The sequence below is a fragment of the Hemiscyllium ocellatum genome, chromosome 6, assembly GCF_020745735.1.
Source record: "Hemiscyllium ocellatum isolate sHemOce1 chromosome 6, sHemOce1.pat.X.cur, whole genome shotgun sequence".
In the NCBI taxonomy this organism is placed as follows: domain Eukaryota; kingdom Metazoa; phylum Chordata; class Chondrichthyes; order Orectolobiformes; family Hemiscylliidae; genus Hemiscyllium; species Hemiscyllium ocellatum.
This window is the reverse complement of record NC_083406.1, coordinates 117,079,213-117,104,786: the sequence shown is the minus strand read 5'-3', so window position 1 is coordinate 117,104,786 and position 25,574 is coordinate 117,079,213. Positions and strand designations below refer to the sequence as shown.

The 25,574-nt window shown below is 45.0% G+C and overlaps 1 protein-coding gene across 2 annotated transcripts in view; it reads right to left on the bottom strand.

The window, feature by feature from the left end:
- Positions 1-9,428: 9,428 nt before the first annotated feature.
- LOC132816884 (T-cell-specific surface glycoprotein CD28-like) overlaps positions 9,429-25,574 on the bottom strand; it is a 45,714-nt gene continuing 29,568 nt past the window's right edge. For both annotated transcript variants that reach the window (XM_060826883.1, XM_060826884.1), the window contains exons 4-6: positions 16,966-17,328; positions 13,100-13,212; positions 9,429-10,496 (exon numbers count right to left, since the gene is read on the bottom strand). In XM_060826883.1, the coding sequence (XP_060682866.1) occupies positions 10,302-10,496; positions 13,100-13,212; positions 16,966-17,328 (671 nt within the window). In that variant the 3' untranslated portion in view covers positions 9,429-10,301. The remainder of the gene's footprint in view (positions 10,497-13,099; positions 13,213-16,965; positions 17,329-25,574) is intronic.

Below are 25,574 nucleotides of genomic sequence, written 5' to 3'. Positions count from 1 at the left end.
ACCGTGGCCCAACTATCAGGCACTGCCAATCCCTTGTTGACTCCCCAGTAAAACATTCAATAAAAATGTCTTCCTCACAGCTGGTGTTAAAATTATTTTGATCATTGATAAATCATTGAATTTAGTTTTAATTTCTACGAACAAAGTTGTTGTTGGACATAGACTCCAAAGATGAACAAGACAAACTACAACTGTAAGGTTTTGAATGTGTTTGGAAATTGGGCAGACAGATGGAAGGGAATATTGGTGGTTATTCTTGTGTTCTGTGCCTGACTCTCAACACCACAGTCTCCACCATGGCTAGTGCAAGGAGGTAGATCCCAAATTCACCTCAGCAAAACAAGGGTCAGAGCTATTGCTGTTGGCATGGATCCTATTGACACTGGCTGCCCAAGTTAACTGACACCCCACACTCCTCCACCCCTCATTCAGTACAACAACCCTGTTCTTTTTACACCTTTCCTTGATTTGATTCCATATCTGTCCCTCTATCTCCTGCTGGTTATCCCTTTCTATCTCACCTGAAGCATCTAAGTTCCTGGAATGTTAAGTTGCCTGCACTGTTCTGTAACGTTCTATGTCTATCATAGTTCCATGTACTAACGCATACTCTTAACATTAAACTTAATCCATTTCAGACAATGTCCAGATCACCTGCGTTTGTGATGTTGTTTGGGAGATAAATATTGATTTGGGAACTGGGGATATCTTATGGCTATCTTCACAATTGTACCTCCGAGTAGTATCAGTGCTTTGATTAAATATCTCAACCAAATGTCCTCCCACATTACTCACTGAAATGCCAGCCTAGATTTCGCTGCTCATATGACCCATTCATTATGACCTCCAATTGAAGGCTTGTCCTTTTAGGGTTCTGCCTCTAATAAACTATTCTCCTCTTAAAAGATACATTATAATGTATTAGTTTATTACACATTTTCCTTGCCTTCAAAGGTCATTCCTATCAGGAGTGTCACTGCCTTGTAAAATTGCTGCCTGCTGCCTTAATGCATTTTAACAGCATTCTTTTGTATTTGAGCAAACCTTGCTATCTACAATCCTGTTAAAAGTTAAATTGCTGGAGGTAATTATCCTTAAACTGTAACCTTCCCTTTGTTACATTACTAGTTGCTTCTGTGGTGTTTCATCCTCGTTTAATGCTGATGAAACCATTGAACATCAGAACTTGAGAGGAATCATTCAGTCTGCCATTGATAGCACAAAGTGTTTCCATTCTTTTCCTCCTCTTTTTGAATAAAAAGGGACCGAATTATTCTGTAGCTCTGTCAATCACCTGCTGATACAAAAGTGTCATTGTTTGTGTATCCAGACATTAAATGTTGGCAGTTTGTATGGATCAGGTTTGTATTGCTTTTGAGTCTAATATGATGATTTAAGTTCAATAAAGAAACAAAATCTGGAGTTAAGAGTCTAATGATGGCCTGTTGTTGATTGTCAGAAAACCCACTTGATTCAACCAGACTTTAACCACTTGATTCACTAATGTCCTTTAGGGAAAGAAGCTGCCATCCTTACCTGGTCTGGCCTACATGTGACTCCAGACCCACAGCAATGGGGTTGACGTTTAACTGCCCTCTGGGCAATTAGAGGTGGGCAATAAATGCTGGCCCAGCCAATACATGAGAGTGTGGTGCTGGAAAAGCACAGCAGATCAGGCAGTATCTGAGGAGCAGGAGAATTGATGTTTCGGGAACGAGCCCTAATGAAGGACTTATGCCCGAAACGTCAATTCTCCTGCTCCTCAGATGCTGCCTGATCTGCTGTGCTTTTCCAGCACCGCACTATTGACCCTGATCTCCAGCATCTGTAGTCCTCACCTTCTCCTAGCCAGTATGCCCTCATCTTGTGAATGAATGAGAAAGGGCTGCTAGCCATCACCTTCTTAAGGGGAACTAGGGACGAGCAATTAATGCTGACCCAGCCAGTGGCCCTCACATCTCGTCAGTGAATGAATGAAAACTGTAAGCTCTGTATTCATATCTTCTTCCTCTTGTGTGTATCAGAGGAGCTGGTTTTGTTGTCAGCTCCTGACTAACGGGCAGAGGGAAGAAGATGGAGTGGGAGTCATGGTACCAACGAACGTCCAGCGCGAAAAAGTTTGCTGGTAGAATAATTGAGGTTAAAAATCTGTCTCTACTGTCAGTTTGGCTGACTCCTGCAAACCTGCACTGATCATCGCATTTCAGGAAAGGTGTGAGGAATCACCGAGGTTTCGCTCTGAGATTGGTCAGAGAAGCTGGGGTTTGTTCCCCTTGGAGAGAAGAAGGCTGAGAGACGATCTGGAAGAGGTTTTCAAAATCACGAGCGGGCTGAATGGAGTCGACAGGGAGAAGCTTTTCCCGCTCATTAAAGGAAGAAAGAAAATGAAGGATTTAAAATGATTTGCAAACAAAGCAAAGAAAACAGAAATACCGGCCCATTGTGCCCGCACTCTCCAGTGCCAATCCACTACCTTTTCCGAGAATTCCTACAGGGCAGGCCATTTGGCCCATCGAATCTGCACTGTCCCTCTGAAGAGCATCCCACCTAGTCCCACTTGATCCCCATAGCCCTGCATTTCCCATGGCTAATTCACCTCGCTTACACCTTGCTGGAAACAAGGGGCAATTTACCATGGAGGAGAAAGTGAGGTCTGCAGATGCTGGAGATCAGAGCTGAAAATGTGTTGCTGGAAAAGCGCAACAGGTCAGGCAGCATCCAAGGAACAGGAAATTTGACGTTTCGGGCATAAGCCCTTCATCAGGACCAATCCACCTAACCTCTCCATCTTTGGACTGTGGAAGGGAACCCCATCACCTGGAGGAAACACAGGGAGAATGTGCAAACACCACGCGCAGTCACCAGCGATTGGAATCAAACCTGCTAACCAATGAGTCACTTCTAAAAACAAAAAAAGCAGTTTCATCCCTATATCCCCACACATCATTTCTATATAAACCTTTTCACACAGTGAATAGTTAGGGTATGGAGTTTGCTGCCTGGAAACGTAGAGGAACCAAGTTCAACTGAGGTGTTTATTGTATGATAACTTGGATAGAAACGGTCATAGTTAAATGCTTACAGTGCAATAGGTGGAAACAAGCACTATGCATTGACCTGCCGAATGTGGGGAGCAGCCACCTGATAAACCTAACCAGGGGCAAGCGAGTGGGGCTGAACTGAAAGTGGGCTTTGGTGTGAAACTGGGTGTCAGCAAAAGGGGGTTGGGCAGGGTAATAAAGGAATGGTGGGGAGTAGAACTGAAATGGCGTGTTTGTCGGAGGCTCCTGGGTAAATGAAAGGAGAAAACTGGGATGCAGAGGGGACTCACAATGCCTGGGGCAAGGGGGAGAAGGAAGGATGGGAGCTGTGTATTTAAGGCAGGGAGCATTACGGGGCAAACATAACTGGGCGAGAGGGTGAAGTGAAAATGGGCAGTGTAGCTGGGGTAAGGCCAGGTGTGGGCATCTGGATGGGAATAGGATCAGGGAAAGAGCAGGAATGTTGAGAGAGGGCCAAACATCAGGGGGAAGATGGAAGAAAGACAAAGGGGAACATCAGAGAAAAAGAGAAGCCATTGCCAGCGACAGGAGAGGGAAAGTCAGCTGACACATTAGCTCAGCAGTTAGCACTGCTGTCTCACAGCGCCAGCAACCCGGGTTCAATTCCACCCTCGGGGGTCTGTCTGTGTGGAATTTGCACATTCTTTCCTGTGTCTGTGTGGGTTTCCTCTGACAGTCCAAAGATACGCAGGTCAAGGTGGAATAGCCACGTTTAAAAGCCCATAATGTCCACAGATGTGCAGACTATGTCGGCTAGCCATAGGAAATGCAGGATTAGGGGTACAGGGGTTGGTCTGGGCTGCGATGCTCTTTGGAGGGTCGGTGTCGCCACGATGGACAGAATGGCCTGCCTCCACACTGTAGGGTTCCATGAGAAACAGTGTCTTCAGCGTCAGTGAGCAGTGTGCTGATAGAGGCAGTGTGAGTGTAAGGTTGCGCGTCCTCATGCTGAGGAAAACCATTACCAATGTTTACCGCCTCCTGCTGGCTGCTTTGGAGATTGGGAGGCAGCACTGGGCCTGTGATGCTGCGATTGGGGAAATGTGCTGATCTTGCTGCAGGTATCCTTTGGCGTTCCAGGATTTGCAGTCCTCTGTCCTGCTGAGGGTTTCCCACACAGGTATAACCCTCCATGCCCTGGGCTGTTGGAGGTGTTTGGGTCCCACCATGAGGGAGGTGATGCTGCAAGGCACCTCCAAAGAGTCAGTGAGTCATGTAGGTTTAAGGTGCGGAAAAAGGCCCTTTGGCCCATTGAGTACTGAGATGGGCAATCCCTGAGTGTCATTATCAGCACAGTATGGCTTCTCCCTCACCCATTGAGGAGGTGTTTTGTGAAGTTAATATAAGAATATGATCATAGGGGGAGAAAGAATTAATTTGTTCATATCTTTATGTTTAAAGCTGCAGGAGCAATGATAATCCCTCGGTATGAAATCACAAATCAAAGCCAGTGTTTGTGGTGAGATGTGTAATTTTGGTCAGGGTGGTGTTTCTGGTAAAGAGGCAGCAGCCATTCCTGATCGTTACACAATGGTACATATTTCCTCCCTATCCTTGTAACTTCACCCCCCCACATTACTCTCTCTGCTCCTCCAATTCTCACCTGCGGCAGGTTGACCGCGTCACCTGTGAGGCCAGCATTTATTGCCCAGTTAAGAGTCAATCACATTGCTGTGGATCCAGATTCAATGTGTAGGCCGAACCAGGTAGGGATGGTAGTTTGGTAGTTTCCTTCCCTGAAGGGCATTGATGAACAAGATAGGTTTTTCCATCAATCGGCAATGGATTCATGGTCATCGTCAGACTCTTAATCCCAGATTTTTTCTTTAATTGAATTCAAATTCCACCATCTGCCATGGCAGGATTCGACCATTGTCTACAGAATGTTATCTGGGTCTTCAGATTAACAGTCCAGTGATAATGCCATTATGTTGTTCCAATTGTTCCACTCACCCACTCTGTACAGTTAGTGGCCCTAAATCTCTCTTCCTGGTCTTTCCTCCCTCAGGACCCATCTCTTTAAATAAGCATTTAGGTCACCTGATGGAATAGTGCTTGACTGTGTCTATGTTGCTGTGAAGTGCGGTTGGGCATTTGAAGGCTAACGTTGTAATGTTCTGTTTTCTCTGACAGAGGTTGGGATAGAGATTTACTGAGAAGGTAGCTCTTGACCGACTTGCTTAGGGAGAAAGGAATAGGTTCTGAAGATCCTCATATACCTTAAGATGCTGGAGAAAACTATTCTCTGCTGGTCCATCAACCCGAATGGTGAGAGTTTCTGTTGCTGCTGAGCTACTTCTGACAGTGACAAATTGCAGCAGCTACCAAGTGCACTCAAGGGTAACCTTTGAATAAAAGATTACCTCTGCTAAGGCATTTCTGTGGTAGAAGCCTCCAGTAATGTGACAGCCTGTATGATTTAACCGGCTACTTTCGTGATTAATACAAAATTAAAGTCTGCAGTAAGGCGGACAGCCTATCCCTCCCCGGTGGGAGACAACAAGGGGAAATAATCCGAACTCTAGAGGCAGGCCTTTCAGGGGTTTGAGGAACAGGTTTTTCACAAACAGGATGTGGTAGAAATTTGGAGCTCTTTTGCACAAAAGGCAGTTGACACAATTGAGGGACAACTTCATGACTGAGGGAGATAGAATCGAGATGCAGGTCCACCAGAATCTAACAGAAAGGATGACTTACCGTACTCCTTCGATGACTACATGACATTCCAAAGTATTTTACAGTCAGTGACGTATGTTTGAAGTGCAATTGCTCTTCTAATGGAGGAGTCACTGCAGCCAATTTACACACAGCAAGATCCCACAAGCAGCAACACATTGATGAATATGTGAACCATTTTAGAGATATTGGGTGTAGAACAAAGAACAAAGAAAATTTACAGTCCAGGAGCAGGCCCTTCGGCCCTCCAAGCCTGAGCTGATCCAAATCCACTGTCTAAACCACTGGGTAGGCTTTAAAAGAAATGAGACTGAAAGGGCACAGATTTAGAATGACGTTTGTGTCATATGTAGACCGGTGGTTAAGAAAGTGTTTAGCATGCTTACCTTCATTGCTGAGGCCTTTGAGTATAGGATTGGGACGTCATGTTGAGGTTGTGGAGGACGTTGGTGAGGCCTCTTCTTCAGTACTGTGTGCAGTTCTGGTCACCCTGTTATAGGAAGGATGTTAATAAACAGCAGAGGGTTCAGATTTATCAGGATGTTGCCAGGAATGGAGGGTTTGAGATATAAAAATAGACCGAAAGGGCTGGGACTTTTTTCACTGGAATGTAGGAGGTTGAGGGGTGAACTTGGAGAGGTTAAAGCATCATGAGGGGCAAAGATAATGAGGTTGAAGCCTACCACAAGGATCTTTACCCCAGGGTGGGAGAGTTCAAAGCTAGGGGGCATATTTTTAAGGTGAAAAGAGAAAGATTTAAAAAGGGCACGAGAAACAATGTTTTCTTTTACATAGAGAGTGATTAGTGTGTAGAATGAACTGCCAGAGGAAGTGGTGGATGTGCATATAGTTACAACGCTTAAAGGACATATGGATAAGTACATAAATAGAAAAGGATTAGAGGGTTATGGACCAGGTGCAGCCAGGTGGGAGTAGTTTAGTTTGGGGACATTGTCAGTGGGGATTGTTTGGACTAAAAGGTCCATTTTGTATCACTATGGTAAGCAAATGAAACAAGTCTGATTTGAGAAAAAAATCACTTTAATGCAGCGCGTGGTTAAAGTATGGAATACGTTGCCTGGAAATCTGGGGGGGGAGACAGGTTCAGTTGGGACATTCAAAATGGACATTGGATGATTGTTTGAGCAGAAATGATGTGCAGGGATATGGGAGTAAAGGCAGGAGATTAACACCAGATAACAGAACCAGTGTAGGCATGATGGACAGTACAGCCAGCTTCTGTGATTCTGGGTGATAAGTATTGTCCATGAACACTTCCCTGTCTTTGTATTGTTGCCGTGGAATCTTTATATCCATGTCAGAAGGCAGGGTCCCTGGTTTAAGATCTCATTCTCCAGGTGATGCTCCCACAGTGACTCCCTCAGTATTGCACTGGAGCGACTGAGTGGATTTACTCAAGTCCCCGGGAGTGGGATTATAAGCCCAGTGGCTCTGAAGTGGGAGTGCTGACCCCGAGGCACGGCTGATACCAAATCAAATCGAGTGACAGAGCAGGCGTGCCTGGCTGAACGTTGGGCTGAACCGACCTATATTGCTGATTTTACCAAGGCAGGAGGATGCTAGCAGAGCTAGGAAGTCTTCAGCAGAGGGGTTTAGGGAGGTTGGGTGAGTGGGTGAAAACTCAGCAGGTGGAATACAATGTAGGTAAACGTTGTCCATTTTGGCAGGAGTAGGAAAGCAGCATATTATTGAATGATGCATTCGCTGACACCAATGCAGTAAGGAATGATTGCGGTCAAGATTAGAGTGGTGCTGGAAAAGCACAGCAGGTCAGGCAGCATCCAAGGAGCAGGAAAATTGATGTTTTGGGCAAAAGCCCTTATGATTGCGGCCAAGCATGTGCATAACATTAAGCTAACTTCTTAAAAATGAAAAGTTCTGTTTTGTTTAACTCTTTATTTCTCTTTCCCGATATTTTATTTTGTTAAGATTGTCTCAGTAATTGTTGTCTCTCACTACAGGCAGTCTCCAGGTTGTAAAAGGGTTCCATTCTGGAGTCTGTTCACAAGTCAATTTATATTCAAATCAGAATGCAATTTACAAAATATACAGTAGCCATACGTAAAGACAGGAAACTTTCATATGCCGGATCTTTACATTACATCTGGTGTGGGATTGCAATCGTAAATATCTTTTATATGTTATAATTGTACCTGCTCATTCCATACACACACCACCCTCTGTGTGAAAACATTGCCCCTTAGGTCCCTTTTAAATCTTTCCCCTCTCACCTTAAACCTATGCCTTCTAGTTTTGAACTCTCCTACCCTGAGGAAAAGACCTTGTCTATTTACCCTATCCAGGCCCCTCATGATTTTATAAACCTCTTTAAGGTCACCCCTCAGCCTCTGACGCTCCAGTGAGAAAACGTTCCAGCCTATCCATTCTCTCCTTATGACTCAAACCTTCCAGTCTCGGGTAACATTCTTATAAACCTTTTTTGCACCCTTTCCAATTGAATAATATCCTTGCTATAGGACAGCAACCAGAATTATACGCAGTACTCCAAATGTGGCTTTACCAATATCTTGTACAGCTGCAACAGTGGTTTCCCAACTCCTGTACTCAATACTCTGACCAATGAAGGCAAACGTACCAAAAGCCGCCTTCACCATCCTGCCTACCATTTAATAAAGGTGACCGGAAACAGGTTTTAGACCCTTTGTGGGACACCCAAGGGTCAAAATGTTTAGTTCATTAAACCTTGTATTTCTCATATGGTAACTATATCTTTGCAATACATTTCTATTGCGTAGGACACTCTGGAGGAGCTCCTCTTCCTGAATGTTTCAGCTGCTTTTCCCTCTCTAACCCTTCCTCGTTGGACAATCCAATCATTTATTGCTCTTTGTCTCAAAATAAAATCTTCTTTGTCTTAACTCTAATTTTATGAACCCTCCCTAGTGGTTTATAGGTGGGCATGGGTGGGGATCATAAGATGTTGTGCCCTGTCTGCTCCAATGCCTATCCGTCCTTGCCTCACCTGTCGAGGGGGTGGGAGCGGAGAGCACAGGAGAGGTGATGGTGGCCCACTCACCCGTCAGTTTATGTGGGCCATCCCTAATTGCCCTTGAACTGGTAGGTCCAGACCGCAGTTAAGATTGAGCCACATTACGGTGGATCTGGAATTACATGCCAGCCAGACCAGGTAAGGATGGCAAATTGCCTTTCTAAGCACATTAGAGTTTTTAGAAACAGTAAGAAAAGGGTAGGGTAGGGAACGAGAGAGGGGCTAAATCAAAATGGAGTCGGAAGGGGAAATAATACATCTCAGCCCCCATGGTGTCCACCTGTCTCATAATACCTCAAGGGTGTTGGTGGAAACTGATTTTCAAAGGAGAGTTGTTTCATTATCTGGTTGGCACTCGATGAATTGCTCTTTCAAAATGCCATATTTAAGTGATCACTTTTGATGTACCGTAGCACACAAAGCTACAGGCCAAGTGCGAGAAACTGGGGGGAGAAAAAGCTGTGGATGTTGGAAATCTGAAACAAAAACAGAAATTGCTGGAGAAACTCAGCAAGTCTGGCAGCATCCATGGAGAGAGAAACAGAGTTAATGTTTCAGATCCACTGACCCTTCTTCGGACAGCTCTGAAGGAGGATCACTGCATCCGAAACGTTAACTCGGCTTTCTGTCTCCACAGATGCTGCTTGACCTGCTGAGTTTCTCCAGCAACTTCTGTTTGTGTCCTGGAAAATGAGACTAGAGTAGACAGACCGGCACAGACACGGTGGGCTGCAGGGTCCTTTTCCATTCTGTACATATTTGATGATTCTGTAGTAAAAGCAGAGTCAAAGACTCGTAGAGATGTACAGCACAGAAACAGACCCTTCGTTCCAACTTGTCTATGCCGACCAGATATCCTAAACTAATCTATTCGCATTTGCCAGTATTTGGCTCATATCCCTCTAAACCCATCCAGGTGCCTTTTGAATGTTCTAATTGTACCAGCGTCCATCACTTCCTCTGGCAGCTCATTCCCACGTAGGCACCACCCTCTGTGTGAAAACGTTGCCCCTCAGTTCCCTTTTAAATCTTTCCCATCTCACCTTAAATTGATGCTGTCTAGTTTTGCACACCCGCACCCTTGGCTATTCACACTAGCTATGATACTCATGATTTTATAAGGTCGCCCCTCAGCCTCCAACATTCCAGAAAAAAAGCAGTCCCAGCCTCTCCGTATAGATCAAACCCTCCAACTCTGATAACATCCTTGTAAATCCTTTCTGAGAAGGAGTTAGATTAATCAGGCAGTCCTTTCCAGCAGCCTCCAGTGCTGTCTGATTCTAGTTCTTTGCTATTCCAGCCTTTTCCTACATGCAGTGATTCCATGATTTGAGTACAATATGTTTCCAAATTAAGACACCTCACATTAATGTTCAGCAACCCATACCAAATAAAAATTTATGCAGTACAACTGAAATTCTACAGAGGGAATTTTCTTCTGCAAATATATTTAAAGGTACCAACCAACACTTATTGCAGGTAGCTTAGTTCTACGTACTATAGAATTTGCATCATTAACTTGCATTTCTGCATTATCTTGGTATCTGACTCATAGTCCTGATGAGTGCCATGTCTTCATACTCCTGATTCTGTGCTTCTCTGGCCCGGTCTGTACTCAGAGCTAATGCACTTTTTCTGGATGAAGTTAGACTGGATTCCTCTTGGCTTCGGAGTGCTTCTTTAGAATTCGGTCTGCCCTTAGAACGTTTATGGACGCACATGAAGATCTAGAATGAATGTCAATTGCAGGGTCAGTACAATATTACTATCATACCTTCTATTCTTCACAGCCTCAAGGAGTATCCACTGGGGTTTTCAAGAATGAGGTTCAATCACATATGAGATACTGAGGGGACTTAATAGAATCCTGTAGTGAGGAAATAGCCCATTTGGTCCACCAGGACCAACCCTCTGAAGAGCATCCCACCCAGACCCTCACCCTATCCCCATAACCCCAAATTTAGCATGGCCAATCCACCTAACCTGCACATCTTTGGACTGTGGGAGGAAACTCACACAGACACAGGGAGAATGTGCAAACTCCGCACAGAGAGTCACCCCAGCCTGGAATTGAACCAAGGTCCCTAGCGCTGTGAGACAGCAGTGCTAACCACTGAGCCACCGTGCCAACTTGACAAGTAGCTGGCTGAAAGGGTGTTTCCTTTTATAGGAGAGATGGGAATTAGGAGACCAGCTTTAAGACAGGGGGGTTTTGTATTCAAAAATATTTCCTCAACTCCTCTCTAAATCTCCTGCTCCTTACCAAGTTCCAAGTTGTAAATCTTTGGAATTGTCTAGAGGTTGTGACTACACTATCATTTAATATGTTTAAGACTAAGATAGGCAGCAGCCTGATCTCATGAGGAATTAAAGGATAAGGGGAGTGGATGGCCAAGATTGGCTATGATCATACTGAATGGTGGAAAGACTCGATGAACTGCGTGTGTGATCCGGAGACCCTGGTAAGGCACTGGGGACTGGGTTTGAATCCTAGCATGATAGATGGTGGAAATTGAATTTAATTTTTAAAACATTATGAAACTAAGAGTCTAACGAGGACCATGAATTCATTGTCAATTGTTGGAAAAACCCATCTGTTTCATTAATGCCCTTTGGGGAAAGAAACTGCCTTCTTACATGTGACTCCAGGCCCACAGAAGAGTGGTTAACTCTTCACTGCCCTCTGGACAATTAGGGATGGGCAATACATGCTGGCTTAGCCAGCGATACCCTCATCCTGTGAATGGATAAAAACAATTAGCACAGATGTACTGAAGAAACTGGGGATCAGGCAGCTCAGTTGGGTGGATGGCTGGTTTGCAGTGCAGAGCATTGCCAACAGCGTGGGTTCAATTCCCGCACTGGCTGAGGTTATCTTGAATGACTGTCCTCCTCAACCTCTCCCTGCATCTGAAGTGTGGTGACCCTCAGGTTAAATCACCTGGGGCTAAGGAGAGAACAGCTTTACTTCCCTTTTATTTTAGAAAATGGCTAAATACATGAGGGAGAAGGGAGTAGGGGATAATGTTGTTTGTGTGAGATGACATAACATGGAAAATAGGCGCAGGAGTAGGCCATTTAGCCCTTCAAGCCGGCTCCATTTTCTATGTGATCATGGCTGGTCATCCAACTCAGTCCAACGTTCCTGCTTTCTCCCTGTCCCCTTTGATCCCTTTCATCCCAAGAACTATTTCTCACTCCTTCTTGGAAGCAATCAATGTTTTACCTCAGCCAGTTTTCGATAAGGCAGGTTGGAGCCCACGTGGAGTAGAAACCCCAGCCGAAACAAAATAGGTCATGAAAAGCTTGAATTTACATCAACCAGCTATCCCAAGAAGCACTTTGCAAACAATAAAGTGCTTTTTCTGAAGCGATTGTTGTCAGAAACACAAATGAATTTGTACAAAAAGCTCCCGCAAACTGCAGTGTGATAATGATCAGGTGACTTGTTTTGGGATATGGATTGATGAATAAATGTTCATCAAGGTATTGGGAAGAATTTGAAATTGTGCCGTGGAATGACCTTTGGCAATTCCCTGAGCAGCCACTCAGGAGTTCAGTTCAATGGCTCATCAAAAATATTCGAGTAAAAAGTGAGGTCTGCAGATGCTGGAGATCAGAGCTGAAAATGTGTTGCTGGTTAAAGCACAGCAGGTTAGGCAGCATCCAAGGAACAGGAAATTCGACGTTTCGGGCCAGAGCCTGATTAACCGGGCGGCACGGTGGCACAGTGGTTAGCACTGCTGCCTCACAGCGCCTGAGACCCGGGTTCAATTCCCGACTCAGGCGACTGACTGTGTGGAGTTTGCACGTTCTCCCCGTGTCTGCGTGGGTTTCCTCCGGGTGCTCCGGTTACCTCCCACAGTCCAAAGATGTGCGGGTTAGGTGAATTGGCCACGCTAAATTGCCCATAGTGTTAGGTAAGGGGTAAATGTAGGGGTATGGGTGGGTTGCGCTTCGGCGGGTCGGTGTGGACTTGTTGGGCCGAAGGGCCTGTTTCCACACTGTAAGTAATCTAATCTTAACCAGCAACACATTTTCAGCTCATCAAAAATATGGCAACTGCAGCACTCCTTCACTGAGTCCATCTTTTTATTGGCATTCAAGCCCCAGATTGGAGGATTATGAACCTAGAAACTTGTGATTCAGAGGCAAGACTGCTACCAACAGCACCGCAGGTAATCAGATATAAGGGAATTATCACTGTGCTGTAAATTGTACATAATTCTATTATAGGCAATGATCCATGTTGACTATATCCCCTGCTAACAACACATGGATGTTTGATAACACTATGAACAATTGTGATAATTTGTTTTAAATTACTTACACCAAGCGAGACCGTTGTAATAGTGACAGCTAGGCTATAAGCTAAAATGGCTAGAAAAACAGTATGTTTCCACACCTCTTGCGGGGCCTTCGATGTCTGACATGAATTTGACTCTGGAAATAAATTGTAAGAGACTTTAGCATCAGATGCAGGCATTATGCCCCATAAACTTGCCACCTTATAAGACAAACTTAGAGACAAAAAAAACCTGCAGATGCTGGAATAAGCAGGAGGCTGGAAGAACACAACAAGTCAGGCAACATCAGGAGATGGAGACACCTCAACATTTCAGGTGTAACATTTCTTCAGGACTGGGGGTGGGGGGGTGAGGGGAGCTGCAGATACAGGGTTGGGGGGAGCATGGGGAAGGGTTTAGGATGGGGAGAGGGGTGGAGTGGTGAGGCAGTGATTGGTGAATACACTTAGAAAGTGCAACTGGTTGGTCGATGGGAGGAAGGAATCCAATTGGCTGGAAGGAAGGGTTGGTAAGTGGAATGGAAGGGAGGAGGAGGGGCTGGAAAGGGAATTGGGGTATGGGAAGGGAAGTTATTTGAAATTGGAGACAACCCTTCCAAGCATGTGACCTACATGGAAATAGCTGGAATTTCCTACATGGACAATTAAATTTGTTAGCAATTGTCAACGATGACAGTGGAAGATAGGACAGAGTAAGTACAATGGGAGTTCTACTATGTTTAAATTCCTCTCCCAACTGTGTTCAGTTCTAGTCACCCTGCTATAGGAAGCATATTATTAAACTGGAGAGGGCTCAGAAAAGATTTACCAGGATGTTGCTAGGAATGGAGAGTTTGAGTTATAAGGAGTGGCTGGATAGGCTGGGACTTGTTTCACTGAAGTGTAGGAGGCTGAGAACCCCCAAGGGTTATAAAATCTTGGGGGTACAGATAAGGTGAATAGCAAAGGTCTTTTCCTTTGGGTGGGGGAGTTCAAAATTAGGGGGCACATTTTTAAGGTGAGAGGGGAAAGATTTAAGAGGGACCTGAGGGGGAACATTTTCACAGAGTGGGTAGTTCATACATCGAATAAACTACCAGAGGAAGTGGTCGATGCAGGTACAGTTGCAACTTTTAAAAGATATTTGGACAGGTATGTGGATAGGAAAGGTTTAAAGGGATATGGACTAAATACAGGCAGGGGTTTGACTAGTTTAGTTTGGAAAACCTGGTCATATTGGATGAGTAGGACCAAAGATTTGGTTTCTATGCTATGCGACTCTATGACTCCATCTTCATTTGGAAATATATCGCCGTTCTTTCAGCAATTGCTGGGTCAAAATCCTGGAATTCCCTCCACAGGGCATTGAGGGTCTACCTACAGCACATGGACTAAAGTGGTTCAAGAGGGCAGCTCACCACCACGGGGTTTTTCCAGAGAAATTTAAAGATGTCCAACAGAGTCAGGCCAAGCCAGTGACGCCTGCATCCCTTGAAATCTTAACCTCCAGTCTGGGAAGCAGTTTGGATCACCAAACGTGGGGAAGATAGGTGAACGGGATCTGGTGTAAAGTGAAGATACAGGCAGCAGAATTTTGGGTGCCCTCAAACTGATGGGGATAGAATATGAAAGGCAAGGACTACAGGAATAGTTAGATACGGTGGTAATGAAGTCAAAAATGAGGGAAGAAAGTGGAGATAACAAGATTTGTGACTAAATGTTTCATCTATCAGTAACTATTCCCCTCAATTGTTCTCAGCTAGAAGAGTGGTTAATTTTCTTTTGAACTGTTGAAATGTTAATTCTCTTCCTCCCTCCACAGGCGCTGCTTGACCTACAGAGAATTTCTAGCATTTTCCATGTTGTTTGTACATTTCTGATATCTGTGGGAGTTTGCACTTGATCTTGACCTATTCACTTAACAACCTTCCTGAGAGAATCATTCTGCTGTTTTACTAATTTTTCACTGGTTGAATTGTTAGGTTTAACGGACTCTTACCTTTTATGAACTCACGTGACCCCTACCTGTCTCTGTAGGTTCTGATAGCCTGAAAACTCCCATGTACTCTGCATTTCTCTGTCTCTGCCTTCTTGTGCATTACTCTGTCACTATTGGTGTGTTCATTGACCTAGGCCCCATTTCAAAATTCCTTGTTTGAACTCCATTGCTTCTTTAATTCTCCCACCACATTCCTTTCAGATCCCCTCAGTTACTGACAGATGAAACATTTCGTCACAACTCTTGATACCTCCACTTTTTTTCCTCATTTATGCCTTCATTACCACCGTATCTAACTATTCCTGCAGTCCTTGCCTTTTGGGTACCCAAAATCCTGCTGCCAGTGTCTTCACTTTGCATCATCTATCTTCCCCATTTTTATTGATCTAAATTGCTTCCCAGACTTGAGGTTAAAATTTTAATCCCTATTTTTACATCCCTCGATGTTCTCGCTTCTGTTTAGAGCAAAAGAACAAGGAGCAGGAGGAGGCCATTCAGCCCCTTGAGCCTGTTCAGCCATTTAATACGATCATGACTGATCTCATCTCAGTCTCAATGCCACTCTCCTGTCTGCTGTCCATAAACCTTCAAACCATTACTAATTAAAAACTGGCTATCTCCTCCTTAAACTTATTGTGTCTCGGCGTCCATTGCATTCTGGGATAGTGAGTTTCACAGATTCATGACTCTTTGTGAGAAATTGGGAGGTCATGTTGCTGCTAGTGGTTAGGCCACTTTTGGAATATTGTATGCAATTCTGATCTCCTTCCTATCGGAAGGATGTAGGGAAACTCGAAAGGGTTCAGAAAGCATTTACAAGGATGTTGCCAGGGTTGGAGGATTTGAGCTATAGGGAGAGACTGAGTAGGCTGGGGCTGTTTTCCCTGGAGCGTCGGAGGCTGAGGGGTGACCTTATAGAGGTTTATAAAATTACGAGGGTCATTGATAGGGTAAATAGACAAAGTCTCTTCCCTGAGGTGGGGGAGTCCAGAACTAAGGGGCATAGGTTTAAGGTGAGAGGGGAAAAATATGAAAGAGACCTAAGAGGCAACTTTCTCGTGCAGAGGGTGATACATGTATGGAATGAGCTGCCAGAGGAAGTGGTGGAGGCTGGTACAATTGCAGCATTTAAAAGGCATCTGGATGGGTATATGAATAGGAAGGGTTTGGAGGAATGTGGGCCGGGTGCTGATAGGTGGGACTAGATTGGGTTGGGATATCTGGTCAGCATGGATGAATTGGGCCGAAGGGTCTGTTTCCGTGCTGTACATCTCAATGACTCTATGACTGTAAGTAATTCCTCCTTATCTCTACTTTAAGCCCATGACCCCTTAGCCTAAATCTATGACCTTTCAGTTTTTATACCTTTTCCCTCAATTATAGCCTCCAGTCCCATTGCCCTCAGATTTCTGCTCTCCTCTAAGTCTGGCATCTTGAGTGTTTCCAAATTTAGTCGGCCCACCATAAATCCTGTTGCCTTGATCCCATGCTTTGGAATACCCTATCTATACCTTTCAGCCTCGCTACCTCACATTCTTCCTTTGAGATGGTGTCCAAAATCCTACCTCTTTAACCAAGCTATTAGTCATCTGATCTAATGTCTCCTTCCTTGGCTCAGGGTCATATTTTGTTTCATGACCCTTTTGAAGCACTGTGTTGATTATTTTATCCTGTTGTAAGTGCTGCCTAAATATATGGTATTGTTGTTATGGCCCAATTGAGCCTTGGGTAACGTTTCTATGGCTGGGCCGCTATATAAATCCAGTTTCTGTTGTTGGTGGACTCTTTACAATATGGTGCACTGGTTCTTCACCCTTTACTCTTGATAAAAATGGCACTGAAGATTTATCAAAGGTGAAACGTGCTCTGAATAAACACATAGAGAAGTCATTACGCTCTCTGCTTTACTCACCATGGACTGTTAATCTAGTTCCGTGTCCATATCCACTCACATGAGGCGGAGGTAGAGAGACTAATACCTCACAAACATAAACTCCAGAGTCATTCACTGTCAGGTTGTTGATGACGAGGATGCTGTAAACTTTGGAGAGATTGCCACGCACATACAAGTGGTCATCTTGACTGGACAGAGATTTGGAGTCCTTTGAAAAGGCCAGGATTGGCTGATCCCGTCTGTTACCTTTGTACCAGTACATGTCTGTGTGTTCAGGGGTCCCTCTGTGATAGTTCGCCTCACAGGCAATCACAGCCGTCATTCCAACCGACACATTGATTTCTCCGGGATGCTGTGACACCGAAACCTTGCTTTGGTCACCTGAGAAGGTGGGCAGTGGAGACAGGAAAGGAACTCTGAGTAGGCTCTACCTTTTTAATCTCTCTCACACTTTCTCCCTCTCTCTCTCACGTATACACACACAATCTCTCACACACAAACACATGCGCGCGCGCTCTCACACAGACACACCAGAATGCCTCTTCCCACCATCAAACCGTCCATGAGACTGGAATAGGAATAGCAACAGGAGTAGGCCATTTAACTCCTTGACCCTGTTTTGATGTTCCTCACATCCACTTTCTTGAATCTTCCCCATAATCCTGGGTTCCCCATGCTATTTTTCTGGGATAATTTTCATTTATTAATTTACCACAACAAATTGTCCATGTTTCCAATTGTTTCATTAACGTGCAGAGTTAATTAAGGATTTATGTCAATGTCTCCAATCAAACAGTGACATCTAATGAACAGATACCGAGTGCCTGCTAAATTCTGATGAAGGGTCGCTGGACTTGAAAAGTTAACTCTGTTTCTCTCTCCACAGATACTGCCAGACCTGCTGAGTTTCTCCAGCAACTTCAGTTTCTAACTAGAGCCTGTCTTGATTTACAATTGCAGCCTGAAAGAGGAAAGGAAGGACCTGCCTTCATGTAGCGCCTTTCATCACCTCAGGACCACCCAACATGCTGTGGGGCCAATGAAGTACTTCCTGTTGTGATACAGCTGCCAATTCACACACAGCAAGCTCTTACAAATGATAGTGTGAAAGTAATATTAAGTGGATGATGTCCAGGACACCAGGGAACAGCCTCCTTCAAAGTAATGCCATGTTTCCAAGGAGATAGATATGGTTCATACAGTTAAAGGGATCAAACGTTATGGGTTAAAATGGGAATAGGGGACAGGGTTGGATTTTCAGTCACGATTATGTTGAATGGTAGAGCAGGTCGAAGGGCCGAATGGCCTACTCCTGCTCCTGTGTTTCCATCTGGCCTTTTATGGCCCCCAGTCAATGGCAGACTCGGTGTCACTGGATTCTGCACTCATGTTCTGGGACATAGGTTCAAATCACGCCATTGGCAGATGGTGAAATGTGAATTCAATAAAAATTTAGAATTAAAAAGCTAGCCAAAAAGCAACCACCATTTATTGTCATGTGAACCTATCTAACTCACTAATGTAGGAGAAAGTGAGGACTGCAGATACTGGAGAGCAGAGTCAGAGTGTGGTGCTGGAAAAACACAGCTAGCCAGGCAGCATTTGAGGAGCAGGAGAGATGACATTTCAAGCTAAGCTCTTTATCAGGAATGAGGGGATGGGCCAAGGGGGCTGAGCAATAAATGGAACGGGGTGGGGCTTGGGGGAAGGTAGCTGGGAATGCGATTGGTAGATAGAGGAAGAACACCTCATCTTCCACCTTGGGACCATCCAATCACATGGGATCAATGTCGATTTCACCAGTTTCTTTATTTCCCCTCCCCCACCTTATCCCAGAGCCAACCTTCCAACTCAGCACTGCCCTCTTGAAATGTCCTACCTGTCCATCTTCCTTCCCACCTATCTGCTCCACCTTCCTTTCCGACCTATCAACTTCTCCCCCCACCTTCATCCCAGCTACCTTCCCCCCCAGTTCCACCGCCCCTCCATTTATCTCTCAGCCCCCTTGGGCCGCCCCTTCATTTCTGATGGACAGCTTATGCTTGAAACGTCGATTTTCTTGTTCCTTGGATGCTGCCTGACTGGCTGCGCTTTTCCTCAGGCTTCCTCCCACGGTCCGTAGATATGCAGGTTAGGTAACTTGACCATGCTAAATTGTCCGTAGTGTCCTGTGATGTGAAGGTTGAATGGATTAGCCATGGGAAATGCAGGGGTATTGGGATATGGTGAGGGGTGGGGTCTGAGTCAGGTTTGGGATAATGTTCAGAGGGTCGGTGCAGACTTGATGGGCTAAATGGCCTCTTTCTGCACTGTGGGGCTTCTATTCTATGTTCTAAATGTCCTGTCCTACATAAGACTCCAGATCAACAGCAACGTGGTTGACCCTTATCTGCTATTAGGCAATAAATATTGGTCTAGTAGGTCTTGCCACATCTCATAAATGAATAAAAAATGGGAGAGTCAGACTGGATGATACACTTGAGTAAAAGCATACAAGCTCCCAACAATGAGAACGGAAGCAAAGGGTTTCAGTTCTAAAATGAAAGATCATTAAAGGTTCACTCTTAAATAGATACATCTGAATGAATTACAGCATTTTATTTTCTCATCCTTAGATATTTTCATCAGGTCTTTGATTTCAGATAAACCTTTTGGACTGTAACTTGTTGTGTGACCACTGATATTACAAATGAACCTGGCTCAATATTCTGGCTTTTGAATGAGCCAACCAATTAGCCCCAATTCTTGCTGAGGATCTCTGTCTCCATTTCAAATATTAGTTCAATTCCCTTTTAAAAGCTGTTCTTGAATCTACACTCATCATATTTTCAGCAGGGATTCTGGATCAGTGGTGCTGGAAGAGCACAGCAGTTCAGGCAGCATCCAAGGAGCAGTAAAATCGATATTTCGGGCAAAAGCCCTTCATCAGGAATAAAGGCAGTGAGCCTGAAGCATGGAGAGATAAGCTAGAGGAGGGTGGGGGTGGGGAGAGAGTAGCATAGAGTACAATGGGTGAGTGGGGGAGGGGATGAAGGTGATAGGTCAGGGAGGAGAGGGTGGAGTGGATAGGTGGAAAAGGAGATAGGCAGGTAGGACAAGTCCGGACAAGTCATGGGAACAGTGCTGAGCTGGAAGTTTGGAACTAGGGTGAGGTGGGGGAAGGGGAAATGAGGAAACTGTTGAAGTCCACATTGATGCCCTGGGGTTGAAGTGTTCCGAGGCAGAAGATGAGGCGTTCTTCCTTCAGGTGTCTGGTGGTGAGGGAGCAGCGGTGAAGGAGGCCCAGGACCACCATGTCCTCGGCAGAGTGGGAGGGGGAGTTGAAATATTGGGCCACGGGGCGGTGTGGTTGATTGGTGCGGGTATCCCGGAGATGTTCCCTAAAGGGCTTTGCTAGGAGGCGTCCAGTCTCCCCAATGTAGAGGAGACTGCATCGGGAGCAACGGATACAATAAGTGATATTCGTGGATGTGTAGGTAAAACTTTGGATGTGGAAGGCTCCTTTAGGGCCTTGGATAGAGGTGAGGGAGGAGGTGTGGGCGCAGGTTTTGCAGTTCCTGTGGTGGCAGGGGAAAGTGCCAGGATGGGAGGGGGGGGGGGCGTGGACCTGACCAGGTAGTCACAGAGGGAACGGTCTATGCGGAAGGCGGAAAGGAGTGGGGAGGGAAATATATCCCTGGTGGTGGGGTCTTTTTGGAGGTGGTGGAAATGTCGGCTGATGATTTGGTTTATACGAAGGTTGGTAGGGTGGAAGGTGAGCACCAGGGGCGTTCTGTCCTTGTTACGGTTGGAGGGGTGGGATCTGAGGGCGGAGGTGCGGGATGTGGACGAGATGCGTTGGAGGGCATCTTTAACCACGTGGGAAGGGAAATTGCGGTCTCTAAAGAAGGAGGCCATCTGGTGTGTTCTGTGGTGGAACTGGTCCTCCCGGGAGCAGATACGGCGGAGGCGGAGGAATTGGGAATACGGGATGGCATTTTTGCAAGAGGTAGGATGGGAAGAGGTGTAATCCAGGTAGCTGTGGGAGTTGGCGGTTTCAGCAGTGCATTCCAGATAACAACTCACTACATTAGAAAGGAATTGTATTTCTTTTTAAAATACACTGCTACCTAAACCTCTCACATCAGTAAGAATACAGGTCTTCAGGAGCTGATGTAGCTCTTAAGACTTCTCTGCTATTCAATTGGATCATGACTAGTGACAAAAAAACCGCAGACGTTGGAATCCAAAGTAGACAGGCTGGAGGCTGGAAGAACACATTAGGCCAGGCAGCGTCAGGAGGTGGAGAAGTTGGCGTCCTGGGTGTAATCCTACTTCAGGTCCTGAAGAAGATTTACGGCCAAAACGTTGACATCTCCACCTCCTAATGCTGCATGAGAGTGTGGTGCTGGAAAAGCACAGCAGGTCATGCAGCATCTACGGAGCAGAAGAATGGCATTTCGGGCATAAGTCCTTCATGAGGAATGAGCTTCATTCCCAATGAAGGGCTTATGCCTGAATCGTCAATCTCCTGCTGCTTGGATACTGCCTGACCTGCTGTGCTTTTCCAGCACCACACTCTTGACTCTGACCTCCAGCATCTGCAGTCCTCATTTTTTCCTATTGAGGCTGCCTGGTTTGGCTGTGCTCTTCCAGCCTCCTGCTTGTCTACATTCAATGGGATCATGGCTGATGTCAACTCCACTTTCTTGTCAGCACCCCTTTGACTCCCTTATCGAACAAAAATCTATCTGTTGTATTATGTTGTAATGCCCCGCACTGCCACTATGTTATATTCTGGTCCCCATGTTCCTTAAAATGTTGTCACACACCCTTCTTTGAGACTCATCTATTTAAGGGAAGGGGCAGAAGGTTTAGAGGGGATGTGAGGGAAACCTTTTTTTCACCTAGAGGGTAGTGGGATTCTGGAACTCATTGCCTTTAATGGTGGGAGAGGCAGAAACTCTCCTAACATTTAAGCTGTATTCAGATATGCACTTACGATGCGAAAGCATTCAAGGCTTTGGGTCAAGTGCTGGAAAATGGGATTAGAATAGTTAAATAGTTGTTTTAAAGAAGGTGTTTGGCACATGTAATGACTGTAACAAAGTTAGCCAGATGGACCTCATAGGTTATGAGTTCCCTGATTGGGGTTGTTAGTCTAGTCCAGTCAGGGAGTCCTGGCTGACAGATATAAATAAGAGTGTCAGACACTGCTCACACTCTGTGTGAAGGATTCTCCACATGTAAATAAAGGGTGACTTGGTGACAGATTACTGGCCTTTGTGAAGTGGCAACGAGAGCAAAGCATGCTCCTGAAGAAATTCACTCACAACAGTTGTCTTTGAGTTACGGCATCATGCTGTTATTTGGGAAGCTTGACTCATTTAATCCTGCTATCAAAATTGGGCCCAGAATATAGAAAGAATGTATTATTCTTTCTAGGCAAGTATCAGTGGGGCAGATGAAATGTAATGAGTAACTCTCCTGACAGTTTATGTACCTGCAGCCTTTTTAGTTATTAGGAGCTTAACTTTCCCTGAGGCACCAGATACTAAAACTTTTCAAAAACTGACAGATTTAGTTAAGGAATATTATAACCCCAAGCCTCCTCTAATTCGGATCCCATTCTTTTTGAGTACAGTGTATCGGTGATTTTGGAGCAGAGGGATTTTAGAGCTTTAGAGCAGAGGAAAATCACCAATATGCTGTATTCAAAAAGAACAGGTACCCAATGAACATAGTCCACCAATTTCTCAGCAACAAACCCAAACAAGCCGACAAAACACGTCCAGAAACCCTAGCCACTCTCCCCTACATCAAAGGCATCTCGGAAATGACTGCCAGACCACTCAGACTCCTTGGCGTCATGGTAGCCCACAAACCCACCAACTCACTAAAACAGCAGCTAATGAACTTGAAAGACTGATACAGACAACAAATAAAACTAATGTCATTTACAAAATACCAATCAAGAACTGTAACAAACACTACATTGGACAAACAGGCAGAAAACTAGTCACCAGGATACATGGGCATCAATTAGCCGCAAAAAGACATGACCCACTCTCACTAGTATCCTTACGAGGAAGGATATCACTTCGACTGGGACAACACATTCATCATAGGACAAGCCAAACAGAGACATGTACAAGAATTCCTAGAAGCATGGCATTCCTACCGGAACTCTATCAACAAACACCATCGACTTGGATCCCATTTACCACACCCTGAGAAAAAGAACCAGAAATGACAGGAAATGATGTCACGAACCCAAGGAACCTAAACACATCAGTAAAAAGTGGGCCATACCACCAGTGCTTCACCAGAGGCTCACTGATCATGTTACCTAGTATGGTGACGAATGACTGAAAACAAACCTTCTAGCTCAGTGAGCAAACTTACATCCAGAACCTCAACCTGAGCTACAAATCTTCTGAAAATTCACTATATCTCTATTATCTCTATGTCTCTCTGATTCTGTGGTGCAGCCATGATGGGCCAAGAAGCCTTTCTCTGTGCTGTAAATCTCTATGACTCTAGACATTTTCAAATTGTGTGTGGTGAAGGATTCACCATGAGTAAGTCGGAGCTGAAGGGCCTCTTGTCTTTGTTGACAAGATGCAGTTTTCACATAAAAGTAATTATACACAGATTACATCAACTCTGAAGCATTTTAACAACTTTTAACATGACGTAAATAAGACGTGCTGTGTCTTTGTGAGGCGACACGTCAGAGCTCTGTTGATTGATTCTCCGCCTAAAGACAGTGTGACAATATCTGACTGAGTAGAGCTCAGTGTAATCCAAATATTAATCCTTTCCCAATAATTACTTTCGACAGCACTGCCTATTTCAGGCAAAGAGCAACAAAAGGAATTACACCTGGAAATCCAGTATGTAATTGAAGTGAAAAGTTAAAGTGTTTGGAATGTAGAACCCTCTGTGATAAGAAATAATGGAGGCAAATAACTTGGATGCATTTAAGGAGGATGCTGGAGAACTACGTAAGGGAGAAAGTGGTTGGGAGAGAGAGTGTGTGGGGCAAATTAGAGTGGGAAGAGATCCATATACAGAATTAATCATTTGAGCCAAATGGCCAGTCTCTGTGCTGTGCATCCTAACACGAAAAATGATCCTAACTTACCACAGGTACATTTGAAATCTTCCAAACAAACTCAAGAACTAAACCACAAGTAAAAAGAATGGTTTTGGTTTCAAAAGTACAAGGCCATGGAAGTTGCCATGGTAATCACACTGGGCTTCTTCCTCCGTGGTGGAATATGGCACCTTTCGTAACTGAGGTCAAGGATTACACACACCACCAAGGGAACAGGCCTCCATATTCCTTCAAATGGACCATCTTCACCTAAAAATGAAGGTCAATTCCTCCCCACAGGGCAGGGAGATTAGCAAAGCAGCATGCAAGTCAACCACAGAAGGAGGATATTAGGCCAATTTGACATGGATCAGAAATGTTTAGAGTGACACGGGCCAAGTGCAGTCAGTTGGGATCAGTTAATTTGAAATTAAGTTTGGCATGGACCGGCTGGACCAAAGGGTCTGTTCCTGCGCAGTATGGCTTTATGACCCGATGACTCCATGATCCTTGCCAGCTTTAGTGCAGTCGTATCCAATTAGTCACGCTATTTGTTTTAGGTATTCCCATTGTCTCTCACTTTGTAGGGAGTCACAGTAGAGTGGGTGAGAGAGAATGGGCAGACATCAAATCCTGATTGAGCCGGTATGATCTAATTCCATCACTACAGGCACGTGGCTGATACCTCAAGCCTCAAATGAGAGTCTCCTTAACATTATGAATGAGTCATTATCTCAATGGTGAAACTTTGACTCATTTTATAATGGAACAGGAAACAACTGTGGGCAATGGGCACACACACGAAATTGTGTGTGGGAGGGAGGAGGATTGGTCCTGAGATAGATAGCTCTTCCAAAGGGCTGGCACAGACATAATGAATGAATGGCCTCCTCTTCTGCTGTATGTTTTGCACATTAAAAACAGAGATGAGGATGAATTTCTTGTCTAGGGGGGAGAGAATCTGTGGAATTCATTACCACAAAGAGCTATTGAGGCTGGGACATTGAAACTGAGATAGACAGATTTTTAATCAGGAAGGGAGTCAAGGGTTACGGGAAAAATGTGGTAAAGTGGAGTTCAGGATCATGAGGTCACGGGAGGCAATGGTATTATTGTTGGACTGTTAATCCAAAGTCAAGATTAGAGTGGTGCTAGAAAAGCACAGCAGGTCAGGCAGCATCCGAGGAGCAGGAACATCGACGTTTCGGGCAAAAGCCTTTCATCAGGAATGAAGCAGGGAACTCCAGGGTGGAGAAATAAATGGGAGAGGGGAGAAGGTAGCTGAGAGTGCAATAGGTGGATGGAGGTGAGGATGAAGGTGATAGGTCGGAGAGGAGGATGGAGCGTATAAGTGGGAAGGGGGATTGGCAGGTAGGACAGGTCATGGGGACAGTGCTGAGCTGGCAGGTTGGAACTGGGTAAGGTGGGGGGAGGGGAAATGAGGAAACTGGTGAAGTCCACATTGATCCAAAAACCCAGATAATGTTCTGGGGACCTGGGTTCAAATCCTGCCATGGCAGATGGTGGAACTTGAATTCAAACAAAAATC